The 15,528-nt window shown below is 24.2% G+C and overlaps 1 protein-coding gene across 2 annotated transcripts; it reads left to right on the top strand.

Annotated features, from left to right (window-relative positions):
- Positions 1–1,927: 1,927 nt before the first annotated feature.
- Positions 1,928–15,154, top strand: LOC145840834 (protein-cysteine N-palmitoyltransferase HHAT-like). Of its 2 annotated transcripts, none has more exons than XM_082948173.1 (10): positions 1,928–2,114; positions 2,498–2,574; positions 7,171–7,284; positions 8,205–8,399; positions 9,108–9,329; positions 9,582–9,753; positions 10,710–10,860; positions 12,569–12,824; positions 13,933–14,077; positions 14,760–15,154. In XM_082948173.1, exons 1-10 carry the CDS (start codon positions 1,946–1,948, stop codon positions 14,861–14,863), a joined length of 1,605 nt encoding a protein of 534 aa, XP_082804299.1. In that variant the 5' UTR covers positions 1,928–1,945; the 3' UTR covers positions 14,864–15,154. The 2 variants fall into 2 exon arrangements, with proteins under 2 accessions (XP_082804299.1, XP_082804300.1); XM_082948174.1 differs by having other exon boundaries at positions 2,054–2,127.
- The last annotated feature ends 374 nt before the right edge of the window (positions 15,155–15,528 follow it).

Raw genomic sequence — 15,528 nt, 5'->3', positions numbered from 1 at the left:
AGAATGTGAAAATTTGAAGAAGGTTGCTTGAAAAATGTAGGAGGAGATAGATTTTAATTAAAATAGTCTTTTTTTTGTTGTTTTAGTTTTCTCTTCCCATAGTGAACCTATTATGCAGCCCAACTTTGACCGGTTGTATCTCAAAAACTATTTTTAGTTTTTTAAAACGGTAAAAAGCAACTTGAAGCTTAGTAAAGTCTCTATAAAATAAGATCAACGTGTAAAAAACATTGGTTACCGCCCCTATGGCCTTTACTAAAGTGCAACATCTCAACAAAAATGTTTCTTATATAATAAAAATAAGATAAATACCATCAGGGTTGACACTTTACCTGGAATCTTGAAAAAACCTGAAACTTGACAATTTAGGCAAAAAACCTGGAAAAACCTGGAATTTTGAACAAAATCACTACAAAAACCTGGAATTTTAACAATTTTCACATGTTCAGTAGTAAAATATTGATTTGACTCAAAAAATCTATCATATAAATAAAAAATGTTTGTTATCATCAAAAACTTTTTTTATTAAAAAACATACTTTAAGTAGCTTTACAGTATCTTTTCAATGTTTTTATACTATTTAATACATTTTCTTACCTTCAACATAACTTTAAACTAAAAATAGACCCAAAAATGTGTACTTATAAAATCCTGGAAGAAATTTGGAAAACCTGGAAAAATTTTTGAAAAAACCTGTGGCAACCCTGTATCATAAAATATTCAAACTTAGATTTTTACAAATTTCAAAAGAGATACAAAATATACAATTAATTTTATTAATACTTAAATGCACAAAAGTAAAAGACAATAAAACAATATACTCAGAAATATGATCAAAAGGACTCCAATTTTACTTCTTGTAGCAACTTAATAGAAATTTTTGTAACAGCATTTGAATTCCACTTTTTTAAAAATTGTATTTATTATTATTTTATTATTAGTAAATACATAATATTGTATTTTTATAGTCTAGTATAGAGAAATATTATTTTCTAGTAAGAAAATATTTTGTAAAAGTTGAAACGAATGACTTACAGCAAACTCAGGCTAGTTTGAAAAGCTTCAGGTATTTAAAAAACCCAGGCTTATTTTTAGATTTTATTTGCAAAGCTCATTCTAATTTTGATTTTATTGATATATCTCATGCTTCATAAATATATATTTTTTAAATTAAGTCTTATAAGATATTAAGTATGATATGATAAGATATTATTACATCATTAATATTATGATTTTTAAAAATATTCAAGACTAGTTTTACATTTTAAAATACCTCAGCTTGGTTAGAATTTTCTTGGATTATTTTCAAACTCATGCTGAATCAGGACTTTTATTTCATATTTTCCTAAGCTCAGGCTAACATAATTGTTTTTTCTCAATATTAGGCTTATTTTTCAAAACTAAATTATTAAAGTAATTTGTTTAGGATAACTGTTTATTTTGTTATAATGATGATTTTTATAAGTATTTTACCTTGTTTAACATTTTTTAATTTTTTTATAATTTTTCTATAAACTCAAGCTGACTTCTTTGCTTTGAAGAGAAAAACTTGATGCAAATGAAAAAATAAAACCAAATTTGTAAATAACAAATTCAGTTGTATCAAATTGTGTTCAAGAATTGGTTTAATTTTATAGTCACTATAAAATGTCTGTTGTAAAATTTCTGCTTGCCACCTGACGGGCAAGGATAAAACGGCAGTGATCCCACTCTGATACCGCTTACCATTTCAGGTCTTCTAATATTAGATAAGTTACAGACTCATGTCAAAAAGTTCAGCCTATTTACAAAGACTGATTAATTCAAAGCTGGATGACTTAAGTCTTTTTCATAAATAAGTCCATTGACCATAGCTTTGAAGTTCATATTTTGTTATTCTTGTAATCTTTTATACAATTGTTAATTACTTATAGGTCACATAAATTATTTTAAACATTGTACAAAAATGAGTTCATGCGAGCCACAATCAAAAAATGATGATAAATGTAAGAAGATAAAAAATTCAATGAATTATGCAAAACTGTCCCTGATTGAAACAAAACTATATCAGATTTGCTGGTGTTTTATTGTTCTGTTTGGATTTTATAAAGTCTTTAAACTCTCAAAAAAACAAGGTAAAATATTTAAGTAAGTTGGTTAATATCAGTTTTGATGCTATTTATACCTTTTTAAAGTACAAACCTAATAAAAATAATATAAAAGTTATCAAGTTTACACTATTTTTTTTTTAATCAAACTAAAATAAGAACTTTTATTGTAAAACTTAATAATTTAAATATTTTTTTTTTAAATGTTGTTATAAAATAAATTTAACATTTACAAAATAATAGCAAATTTAAAATTTATTATTATTTTTATTTTAAAGAATTGCTGTTTGTGTTAGCTTTAAAAACTTCAAACTGACTGAAATTATAAAATAGCCAAGGAATAAACCTAAAACTGTTTTTGAAACTATAGTAACAAAAATAAATAACCAAGTTTAATTTTTATCTTATAGATGTTTTGTTTTTTGGATTAATGAAAGAACACTTCAAGTTCAAACCTATATTTAGCTTTTTGGGAAAAAGGTATTATGTAAGTATGTAGTTTTTGATAATAAAGTGTGACTATCTTTAATTTGTAGTCTTGTATATTTTAATAAGTGTATAAAACATTTGTGGCGTCTATAACTATAAAAAACTATAATAAATTCTAAAATATTTTTTTAAGTTTAAGAATACTTTTACTTAAGTAAATAATCTAACTCTATGATTTCTAGACTAATACTATTATGAAAGTCATAATGAACCATTAAAATAAACTAAATATTTAAAAAAATTAAAATCTGCTAATACCTGAAAGCAGAAGTATGAACTATAAGTCACTTTTTAGAGATTTATAAAATTTCATTAATTATAGTCATGTATATAAACAAATGTATAAACGAAAGTTTTTTCATTGTAAATTTTCTCAAACATTTAAATGTTAAAAAGAATATATCTAATTTTTTTCATTTTATAAATTACAGGCTTATAATATTTTGTGAAATATTCTATTAAAAGTTTTAAAATGATCATACACTAGATCAGGGCACGCTTAGTTTTTGAATGGAATGCGGCCTAAAAAAGAAAATTTTGCGGCCCGCAAACATGTAAATGTGGCCCGCTGAGCGAAAATATATTTTAAGTTTAATTTTTTTTCTGTAATTTGGTTTAATTTGATAAATTTCGATTTAAATCCCTGAATAATATATTAAAACAATTAGACTTTAATTCTTTTACTTAAAATTAAAAAAAAAATAATAAGCACTCCACTAGGGTTTTTTTTCTCAGTTTCATAAAAACTTTCTTCTTACAACAGCAATTTATTATCTGAAAAAAGAGTTCTTAGATTTAGTAAGTTAGTTGCATAATACCTATTTAGTAAATACACTAAATGCAAATGTTTTCCACTTTGTACAAAAGTAATGCACAATAATTAACTAAGTTATAAGAAAATATCATTTCTTTACTGTTTAGGTATTTTTTACATGTTTTTTATACCTAGGTGTCTTTTACATATTTATTATTACTAAATGTTATATTTGAGTGTGCACAAAAGACATTTAAAATAACGTAATAATAAGATTAAGGTTTATTTTGGTTTTGACACATTTTTATTTTTTTTAAAGTTTTCTTTGCACTTTAAATTGATTCCTATACACAACAATGTACAAAGATGCTCGTATTTTAAACTAATTTTTATTTGATACTTAAGTTAGACTAAGTTTAGTTTATGCATAACTTTCTAACATTATTTTTTCTACATGTAATATCTAAATATAGATACATTTACAACAATATATATGACATAAGTTTAAATATTTTTTGTTAGGTATACAATTTATTTTTTCAAACAATGTTTTTTTGCAAATAAGTTAATTTTTATGCGTTGCATACTAATAATATACATAGTTGCTGTAATTTGGAACTACCTTTTTATTACAAACTATATTTGGGGATGGTAGACAAGTTTCTACATTGTTAATCAAAATAGTTCAAATTCAAGCAAATAAACAACTAAACATTTCCAAAAACTCAGACTATGACTACTTGAAGACTTCAAATCTCAGGCCAATTTAGTCATTTTTCAGTTTTTGGATTGAATTGCTTATTGTATACTAAATATCAGGGTAATTTTTGGACATTCAGGCTGGCATTTTTTGCTGTAAAGAGTGGCAAGTTAAACTTAAGATATATATATTGTTCAATTCATAGTGTTGGTTTGAATTATAAATGTTAAATCTTAAGTGTTGCAGCTGATATGATTTGAAATATTATCTATATTACTTGTGTACATGTTAGTGTGAGAAATCACTGTTGTCAAAAACTTGAATCCCGGAAAAGCTCGGAATTTGACAATTTATGCTTAAAAAATCTGGAAAAACCTTGAGTTTGAGAACTTTTGAAAACATCTGGAGTTTTAAACAACTTTTCATGTAAAACAATAAAACTTCGATTTGAGACGAAAAATCTACCATATAATTAGTTTATTAAACGACAAAACAGACGCTCAAAATGTTTTTAATTATAAATACATTTAACATTTTTTATTAAAAAACCCATTTAATGTAACTTAACAGTATTTTTTAAATATTTCTATATTATTTAAGATTATTATATATTATTTAAGATTATATTATTTATTTCTATATTTTTTTACTTTTAATTTAGTTTTACAGTAAAAATAGAAGTAAAAAATTGTACTTTCAAAGTCTATTTATAGGTGCATTGCATCTTTGCTTTTAAAATGTCTCTACTTATTGTTGTGCTTAGTATTGGAACGAAACCTAGAAGTTGTTCTAAAATGTCAAAGCTAATAAAAACATCTCTAATAAAAATTCTCAGATGTTTGTTAGCATTGTTTGTTGTATCAGTGCTCTCATCTTAAGAGTTTGATTAAATTCCTATATGCAGCTTTATAATCTTTATACATTTCATAAACACAACTTCTTGCTGGCAATGAAGAAAAAAACAAAAATATTTTACTACCGCTAAAACAAATTCTTTAAAAAAGTTTTCAATTCTTAACGGTATCTCCTCTGTAGTACTTACTTTTGCTACTTTATAATTTGCCTTAAAAAAATTTCTGATCATTCTGTAGTTACTGAAGATAATTATGTGCTTTGTTGAAACTGAGTTAAGCAATTAGTTTTTTATTTTTTCGTTTCTTGCAATAACTCCTAACTAGCGTTTAATTCTTGTCTTATATTTAACTTTTACTCTTTTTAAATGCAAAAATGTTATTGCCTATAAAAGTTGCTTAAATGCTCAATATAAAACAAGCTTTTCTGCTTCATTTATGGCTTAATAAATGCTTATACTTTTGTTAAAAATATTTAATAAATTTAATTGTCCATTCAAGCTGACTTATAATATTTTTTTCTATATATTTAATACACTGTTAATAAACTTTGTTGTTTCTTTATTTTGTGAACTTTGTTTTAAGCAGGGTTGCCAAACAAACAGGCTAGTTTAACAGTTTGAAAAACTCAGACTATGTTAAACTGTTTAAGTTATTTTAAAATAAATTCAGGTTTGTGTGAAACTTTTTTTTCAAACATTTAGAATAAATTTTCTAGTTTTCAGAATAGTTTTTATGACTGTAGTGTAGTTTAATATATGTATTTTTTTCTTTTCTTCTTACATATTGTGTACTTTTTTATAATTATGGTATTTTAGCTAGGTATTTAAGCTTGATTAACAGCAAGTTTGTAGTTTTTTCAACTTTTTATAAATTTAGGCTAGTTTGATATAACTCAGACATTTTTGCTTTCAAAGTGGCAATCATGTATAAGACTAATATATTACTATTAAATTGCAAAATAAATTATTGAAAGAATAAATTCATTATTTATCCTCCATTAGTTGAGATCTCTATATTTGTTTTCTTAAAACCAAAACATATAATATTACTAATAAGGTATTTTATTCAAGTAATCCAGCATTAATTATGTTAAAAAGTTTGTTTTAGCTTTTCTACAATACAAATAGGTATTAATTTTGTTTAGTTAACTAACTACTGAATATTTTAAAGAATGCAAATTATTTTAGACGCAAAAAATATTTTCAAAAGTTAATATTTTTAAAAATATGAAATAGTTGTTCATAATATAAAAAATGTTTAAAAGTGACGTACAACTATTTTCAAGCTCGCTTTTTATAGAGATTTAGTTTGTAAGTAAAATGATAAAAATATTAGTTTGAACTTATTAAGTGTTTAAGAAAGTACAAAGTTTTTTAAGACTGAAGTATATTAGTCAATGTAAATTTTATTCTAATAAATATTTAAAATTTAATTAGGCATTTTCTGTGTAACTAAAAGTCATTTAAATTTTTAAAGTGAAAAAAAGTAAACATTTCTCTTGTGTGACGAAAACTAAAACCAAAAGATAATTTAAATGTTAATAAAACTAAAAATTGCGGTCCGCGAAGATTTTGGAAACTTGAAGTTTGGCCCGCGATTACCAACTGCCTGCTGACCCCTACACTAGATATAGAAAAAATAAAGTAGGAATGAAACATCAAAAAAAAAAACTCCATAAAATAAATTCTAAAAATTAAAGAGTTTTTGTACAATATTTTAAAACAAATTAGTAAAGTATAAGCTGTAAAACCCAAGGAAGTTAGTTTTAAATTTAAGAATAAGTTATAATGTTTATGAATTGGTCTTTTTTATTCTTTCAGTTTATATTTTGATGCGGAAATTTTTGAACTCACCAACTTTCACTCTCATATGTAAAAATTTAAATGAATTTTTAAAGCTTTTAAATTATCTGGTAGCTGAGATAAGTATTTACAAAGTAAGACCAGTTTGTTAAAAGAAAAACAAGCAAGAATCCCCTATAGGTTTTAAAAATTGTTTTTGTTTGATTAAAATTATCTATATGGTAAACTAAAAAAAAGTTTAACATTAGAAGTAAAAGACGTTTTTAAAAGTAATTTTTTGATAATATAAGATGTATAAAAGAGTATAAGTTAATATAAATTTATTCAATAATATGTTGTAAAGTTAACACTATCGCCTAAACAAGGCTCATTAGAATTTATAAGTGTTTAAGTAAATGTTTGAAAAATGTTTATTTAAGGTATTCAGCATCTTAGTTGGAAAATAAAATAAATTTTAGTTGGTTTTAACTCCTAGTTTTAACAGGAAGAAGCAGATTACGAGTGGGATTCAGCAGTTTATTGGGCAAAATTGTCTGTTTTTATTCCTATGCCGTTGTATTATTTTCTTATGAGGATTACTGAAATATATTTATTTCAAGTTGGTTTACTTTATAATTTTTAGTTATTATGAAAATGTTTATGTCTTATTTTTTCAAATTTATTTTTGTACAAAATCCTTTGAATTGACACTTATATTAAAACATAGTTATTAGAGTACATTTTTATGATTATGTGTACAATATTGAATTTGTAAAACTTGTTTCTACTATTGTTATTATTCGTTAAGCGATTTATGATTTTGAGTAATTTTTTGCATATATCAAAAGTATCATTAAAAACATTTAGAATATACAAACAAGTTCTGACTTAATTTTTTAAGTCCTCTACTCTAAAGTTTTTAATTATTACACAAAATTGGAGATTTTTGAGTTGTTTATAGTTTCAACAAACTTATGTGGAAAATAATAAACAAAAAACAAAAAAATATTGAATAAACTGAAACTTTTTTATTTTTAAGCCTTTTAAATTAAAATAATACATAAAAGTAGTAAACTATTAGTTGTAGTCGTGGCAACGAATAATGATACCATATTGGGTTTAGAGCAACTATAAACTAGCTTTATAGCAGTACCTTAAACAATCTAGCTTGAATTCACTTATTTAAATACTTTTTCTCATTTAACATAATTACATATTTTCACACTAAAATCATTAACATTTGATTGGTTAAAGTTATTTCGTTCTTCTTTAGAGTTATCCCTAGCTGCCCATGGTAATAAATGTATTGCATTTTTAAAATTTACTGAAACTATAAATTATTTTTGTATTTTTTATAAGTTTGTAAAGATCCAAATAATTTATAAATAATACTAACTTGCAGTTTCTTATTGTTTCTCATAGAACAGTTTTTTGTTTAATTCATTTTATATATAATATTTAAGTGAACATTAATTAAGATAATGTTATTAACTTTTGAACACTAGCAAATGCAAAATTACTTAACAAAATCATTTTTAGTACCGCTTTATCGTGTCTTCGTTTTTCACAATTATGTGGACGTTTTACTTATTAGGACCTGGTTTTTCAGTCGTACTTGTTGACATGCTTGTACTTTTTGCAATCTCTATAGTATTTCGAAGAGTTTCAATTGTTTGGGCTGTCTATATCACTTTTATTTTTTCAGGAACATTTTTCTTCGAATCCAGTTTGTTTGTATGTTTTTTTTTTAAACTATGTTAAAACATTAATATAAGTGGTATAAATGTAAAACTTTTCAAAGTAACTGATGTTTAAAAAAGAATAAGTGTGTACGACGATTATTTTTTTCTAGTATATTACAATGGGTCAAAATAATCCTTAAACTACTTTGATTGATAAAATATTTGTAGTATGAACCTAAAGAAGTTAGTTTGTTTATCTTTAGCTTTTTTGTAAACATTAAATGTACATTCTATTTCATACTATTTTCAATGTAGAAATGTTAAACTTTTCCAAAGCTTTCCATATTTTGATAACTTATTATTAGAGTTATTGTTATTTGTAATGAAATTTTATAGTAAAATAAAGAGAACAAAAAAGTCATTTTTATAATTAGGAGTTTAATAAAATTGACACTATATTTTAAAAGATCTTAAAACTAGTTAAAGAAAAAATATTAAGTATAAAAGAATATTGCTAAAGACTTATTATAAAACATTTTTTTTTGCATACAATTTGGTTTTAATTATTTTTATTGACTTTGAACATTACTTGATAATTATGTTAATACATTTAGTTTTTTTTTAAACATGTTTAAGCAGTAAAAAAGTTTATGAGCAAAAATAAACATATTGACTTCTACCTTTTACAAACCTTGATAGTACTTTGTTTTAAAACTTTCTTACGATTTTATAAAGTCTTAAATTTACAATTTGTTTTTAGGAATACTTATTTCCTACATATGAACTAACTTCATTTTATATTGTACTCTTTGGCATGGGAACATTAAGAACGGTATCTTATTGCTTAGTGTTGTGCCAGGAAAAAGATAAGAACACTTTGAAAAATATCATTTTACACTTAGTTGACTTTTTTGAATATCAATTTTACTTTCCGTTGTATTACAATGGACCTATATTCACTTACTCCCAATTTAAACATCAAGTAAGCTATTTTCTAAGATAAATTTAATACTAGTTTCTGTTATTTAACTTTTTAGTTTTAATTATGAATTTCAATTTTAAACTAAATGTTTAATACAAATTTTTGTGTGTAAAACTAACTACATACAGTTAGTACTTTAAATTGTTAATAAGGTAACTGAAATTTCAAATTAATTTTCACTGAATTTTTTTGATTTGATTATTTTTTCAACTTTTACTAATTTTTTATAAACAGCATGATTTTTTTTTACAGAAATATGGAAAAATTCATTCATGGAATTTAAAAAGATTAGGCGTTCACATTTTACAAGTTTCAAGATACTTGATTTGGTTTTTCATAATAACAATATATTTACACTATTTATATTTTTTCAGCATTCATCACAACGCACCATTATTAAAATCACTGTCTCTTTTTTCAATGAGTGAGTTAATTTTAAAATTATAAGTAGAAGTTAGCTAGTATGTAATTAAAATTTTTTTATTATGTATAAATTACTAAGAATAAATGTTTAACAAACAGTAAATATTAGTGGATTTTAAAACACTTGATTCGAAAAGCTAGGCTTAAAAATGTATAGTTTTTATCTAAGTATTTATTTTGTTAAAAATATAATTTTACTTTGGATAAAAGCAAATGAGGCAGAGTTATTGGTTCTCGAACATGCAAGGAGATACAACTTACTTTTTTTCTATATTTTCATAATGTCATTTCGCTGAATAACAACTCTTTATACATTAAAAACAATCTTAAAGAAAAAATAAACCTATTTATGTCTGAAAAGCTATCATTCAGCGAAAAAAACTTATAATAACTTATCAAGAAATTACTTCAAATATAAATATATTTTGCAACAAAACTACTAAAAAAATATATAACTTTTTGAATTTTTCAGTACTGATTTATCATTAGCAAAAAAAAATAAAAAAAGATAACTAAGATATTTTACTGTTTACAATATTAAAAAATAAATTTGTTCTCATAGTGGTGAAAAATAATTAAGTTATTTTTTCTTTGCAGATTAATTTTAGTTTTACAATACTAAACATAATTAGTTATAGTTTTTTTCTTCTTTTAAACTGTAAAGGGTTCACATCAAATTTTATTAATGAACCATCATTTTAGCACTTACTTTAATTAGCAACTAGCTATATAATTAAATTTACACTTTATAGATAGAATTTATATTTCCAAAAAAAAAAATCAAACTTTGGGCATAAACTGTTGAAGTTTAATAAATTTTTCTAAATTTGTTACATTATGATTTTGGTTTGAATTTAATATAAGTTATTAAAATTGAGTAAAAAATAATATTTATATAATATCAATATTAAGTATTTCATAGTACTGACTATCATAACTAATTACTATTTTTTCTAGTATCAATAGCATTGGCGCATAACCTTCACTTTTGCAACAAATATGTATTTTTTTATGGGTATTACGCACAAATTGCTTCATTTGATGGACTTTCTGTTGAGGGAAAACCCCATTGCGTTGTTGGAAAACATGAATTTACTAAAATGTGGAGGTTAATATTTATTTTATGCTAAATTTTGCTGTTGTCGCTATTAAATTAAGAATCGGAAAAAACTTTATAAATAACCGATCGAAATCACAGGATAAGATAAAAAAACACAGGAAAAAACAGAAATTCTTTTTTTTGTCCAGTAACAAGCCTTTTTTATGATATGTAGTAATTTTTGTAAAATATTGTAAAAATAGTCTTAAAGTTAAGTATAAATAAAAAGTTCTCGTCTATTTTTAAATGACTTCTTCACAGATACCATTATTGACAGCTTAGTTTTAAAAAGTTTTTAATATCTGGTAATGCATAAAAAAATAAATATTACACCTGTGTGAACTTCAGTAGGACAAAAATACTCATTGAGAATTAAAATCTAAAGATAATTTTATTATTCAAGTTAAAAATTTGTTATTTTATTTTTCATTCAGTTTTTACTGGCAAACATTTCAGAGATTGAATGTACGGTTTTAATATGTTTTTCGGAACAAATATCCATTTAAAATTAGCCAGTATCCAATTCGGCAATCATCAACAAAATTGAGATGTTTTTCGCCATCGATAACAAATAGTGAGCTTTAACACACGACCATCAACAACAGTATCCGAGACAACTTACGACCGGTTTCGTCCTTATTTGGACACATCATGCAGACATAGTCGCGAAAAACCGCTGCTGAGATATAAACCAAGCGGGGTTAAATCCATATGCACTGAAGCGACCGTTTGTGGATAAAGTCCGAAAAATTGATGCTGCCAAATCGTTCACAGCCCAACGTCTAAGACATTGTCAGCTTAATGTGAGATTTAGTCTCTACGCTCATTTTTATCAGTTTTAGCCTACATTCATTTCGGCAATCACCAACAAAATTGAGATGATTTTCGCCACGCGTCAAACTTTTGGACTTTACCCACAAACGGTCGCTTTAGTGCATATGCACTTAAGCCCGCTTGGTCTAAACTTCAGCAGCGGTTTTTCGCGACTATGCCTGCACGATGAGTCCTAATAAGGACGAAACCAGTCGTAGGTTGTCTCGGATACTCTTGTTGATGGTCGTGTGGTAAAGTTCATTATATGTTATTTAAAATTAGAACATCTCAGTTTTTCGAACAACGCTTAAAACTATTAACTGTTATTTACCTTTCATTATTATTTGTGTGCTTTATATTTAATGAAACTTTAGAACTAATATCTTTGTAAATCCCATTGAAGTCCTAATAAGTTAGATAAAGTTAAGACACCTAAAACAAGCTATTTTAGTCTATTAGAAACTGTGGCTTATTTGTGATAATAACAGAACTATATACAGTAAAGTCTAACTTATTCTCAAATCTATGTTTTTTAAATATGATTGCTCACTTTCACGATTTAACTAAGTCAGTTTGAAATATGTTTTCTTCGATTTCCTAAACTACTTTTAACTTAAGTTTTACAATTAATAATATATTTTTTTATACATTTGTTAAATAAACTATATAACTTTATTTATTTTAAATCAAAAACTTCTCAAAGTTAACTGAAAACCTGTTACAAAAAATGGGTGTTGAGACAGTTTCAGAACGGCAATGCTTTACTTTGAGACAAAGCTAGATTGAATAATTACGTTATGCTAGACTTCTTTGCTTCAAAGAGAGACAGCCATATAGATAAATATTTTGAAAAAATAGTTTTTTTTATGTATTAAAGTTATGCCAATTAGTCACCTCACAACAGATACTTTGACAAGGGACTTCACCGGTGGCTGGTCGAGCACATTTACCTTCCACTTGGCGGCAGTGTTAAAAATTCAGAAACAAAATATAGTTTCCTCAGACAGTGTATGAATATCACAGCTCCGTTTGTGTTCGTTTATTTGTGGCACGGAATGTACTACGACCATGTCTTGTGGCTGATAGCTAATGTTTTTGGAATTTTGGTGGAGAAATTCGCTAAAAAATTGTATTGGAGTAAAAAGATACAGAGTTATGATGTTTGTTTTTCTAATTCTTTTTTAGATGTCACTTAAGCGTTTTCAATAAAATTAAAAGATTTCTATTTTTTTACAAGTGTAATTTTCATATATTTAAAGTTTTAGCTTGCTGTTTTTTTAACGTTCTATACTGTCACGAAAAGTTTAAAATTTTGAGCCTTCTGTGTCAGTTAATTAACTAATGCTAAACTTAAATGGTTTTAATTTACTATACCTTACTTTATAATATCATTAAAAAAATATATGTTTTATATTAGAATGAAATGAAAAATATTGATTTTATAGTTTTTAAATTAGTTTATTCTGTGGAAAAAATCTAACATTATGCATTGATTACAACAACTAAAAGACAATTACAAAAGACAATGTAGACAAATAGTTTTTAGTGATTATCATAAAGTTTTGCGCAAAAATGTTCGTAGTTAAATATAATAGAAGTACTTTTTTTATAACTGTATATTTTAATGTTACAAATGAGCAAAGCTTATTTATCACATAAGTTACAACCTAAGATTATCAACTTTAAAAAAATAATAGTTGTATTAAATTTTTTTAGCTGTGTGTAGCAACAGCAGATTAGTTTTAAAAGGATTTGATATATAAAATTACTGTTATAACTATATAAGTTTTAGTTTAATTTAAAGAAATATTAAAACTATTTGACATAATTTTAAAATTCCTTTTTAACAAAAAGCTGATACAACTTTTAAAATCCATATATTTCAACTTTGTTTATATTACCAAAAAACAAAAAATAAGTTAAATTTTTACTATAGTTTTATAATTTATAGAGTATTGTTATCATATTGTTTGTACGTTTATAATTGTGTTTCACTTTACTGTTCTATGTATTTTTACTGTTGTGTAGTTTTTAGTTAGCATTGTTCATATATTAAACAAACGTTTTACATGGCCAACTTTATCTCAGTTAAAATTGATGTAAGATTTTATTAGCAATTTAGTTTATGTTTTTTTTTATTGTAGTAAACGTGCAAAATAAAATGAACTTATTTCGCTGATTACGTTTTAAAATACATCTATAAAAATCCTTACAATTGAGTAACTACTTTGATTTTGAAGTAAAATTTAAAGTAATTTAAACTTACAGATTACATTTATAACTATTGAATGGAGAAGACGAGTTATTGCAATATCTGCATCTTTTACGTTTTTGATTCTGATTGTATCTAACTTGTATTTTGTTATAGGAGAAAAGTATACTAACCTGTATATATGGAAGTTACAGAAATCAGGTTAGGTTTTCTATGATTTTTCTTTACTTTTTTTTTATATTTAAGACCATAGGGGAGGTCTACTTCAATTTTGACGAGTTTCTTTTAGTCTGTAAAGTTTTATATCAGTTATTAGGTTTTGTGTTATCTATATTATAATTAAATTTTTGTTTGGAGTTTGTCATTAATGTGTAAGAAATATTTACTTTGCTATCATTTTAATTAATTTAGCAAGCAAATATTGTAACAAAAAAAAAAGCCAGTTAATTCGCATGTAATAGCTAGTTTCCTAAAGTTGTTTAACCTTATGTAAAACTAAGTTATTTTTTTGATGGCAAGCAAGCATTATTAATATTTAAAATCTGTTAATTATCTTTATTTTAGTTAAACATATGTATTAGGCTTGGTTGTAATAAATAATATATTTTTTAGATATTTGTAAGTTGTGTATATTATAAGGTTTTAATTTACGTTTATGCAAAGTTGTCAAACTTATGGAAATACCTATTTTTAGTAACGTGTATAATTTATTTAAAAAAGGTGCTGTTTAAAGTTATTTTTATTCCTGACTAATTTACTTATATTTATTCTTTAGATTATAAATTTAAAAAACTCTTAATTTCCGCTATTGTAAGGTTGATAAGTTTATTTTATTTATATTTGTTAACTAAAATTTTATAAATGTTAAGGCGTTTTTTTTTAGATTTCAGTGAAATCCTTTTCGTACTTTGGTTTGTATACTGTGGAGTCCAAACTTCTATAGAATTCGAAAGATTGGAATCTAAAAGAAAACACAAGTTACAATAATCCTTCTTTTTTTATGTTTTTTTTTGAAGAAAATTACAATTTTATAGTTTTTGAATTTAGTTTTTACCAACGTTTTGTAAAGTAAACTGCCCAACTAAACTTAGCAGTTAATAAAATAAGTATAAATAAGTTTGTGTTGTAGTGAGTGGATAAAAAAGAATTTATTATTCATATAATTTCCACTCTATGTTCATTAAGACGTTAAAATTAAACTATTTTTTTAAATCTTTCACGATTTCAACTAATGTTTATGATTTAGTTTAAATGATTCAATGATAATCATTAATATATAACAACTCTAAATAAATAAATCTGTTTTTTTATTAAATGTTGAACACCATGATTCATAGAGGCTGTCATTAATTGAATAATAATTTATTTGTTTAGTTTTTGTTTGAAATTTTATTGTGTAACAAATATTAAAATATATTTCAGAAATAAAATATATTTGATGTAAACTCATAAGTTTTAAGAAGATATTTAAGTTTTTAATCTATACAAAAAAGATAAATGATTATTTGAATTTACTATTACCATTTTTTATTGATTATTATTATTTATACTAAAAAATGTTTAGTTTTATCATTCTAGGATGATCAGTAACTTTTTTCCTTTACTTAGGTTGCTTTCTTTAAAAAAAAATATTTAACTAGTCTATTTATTTT

The sequence above is a fragment of the Thalia democratica genome, chromosome 7 (assembly GCF_965202585.1).
Source record: "Thalia democratica chromosome 7, ktThaDemo2.hap1.1, whole genome shotgun sequence".
In the NCBI taxonomy this organism is placed as follows: Eukaryota; Metazoa; Chordata; class Thaliacea; order Salpida; family Salpidae; genus Thalia; species Thalia democratica.
The sequence above is the reverse complement of the archived record's forward strand: the minus strand, read 5'-3'. Positions and strand labels throughout refer to the sequence as shown.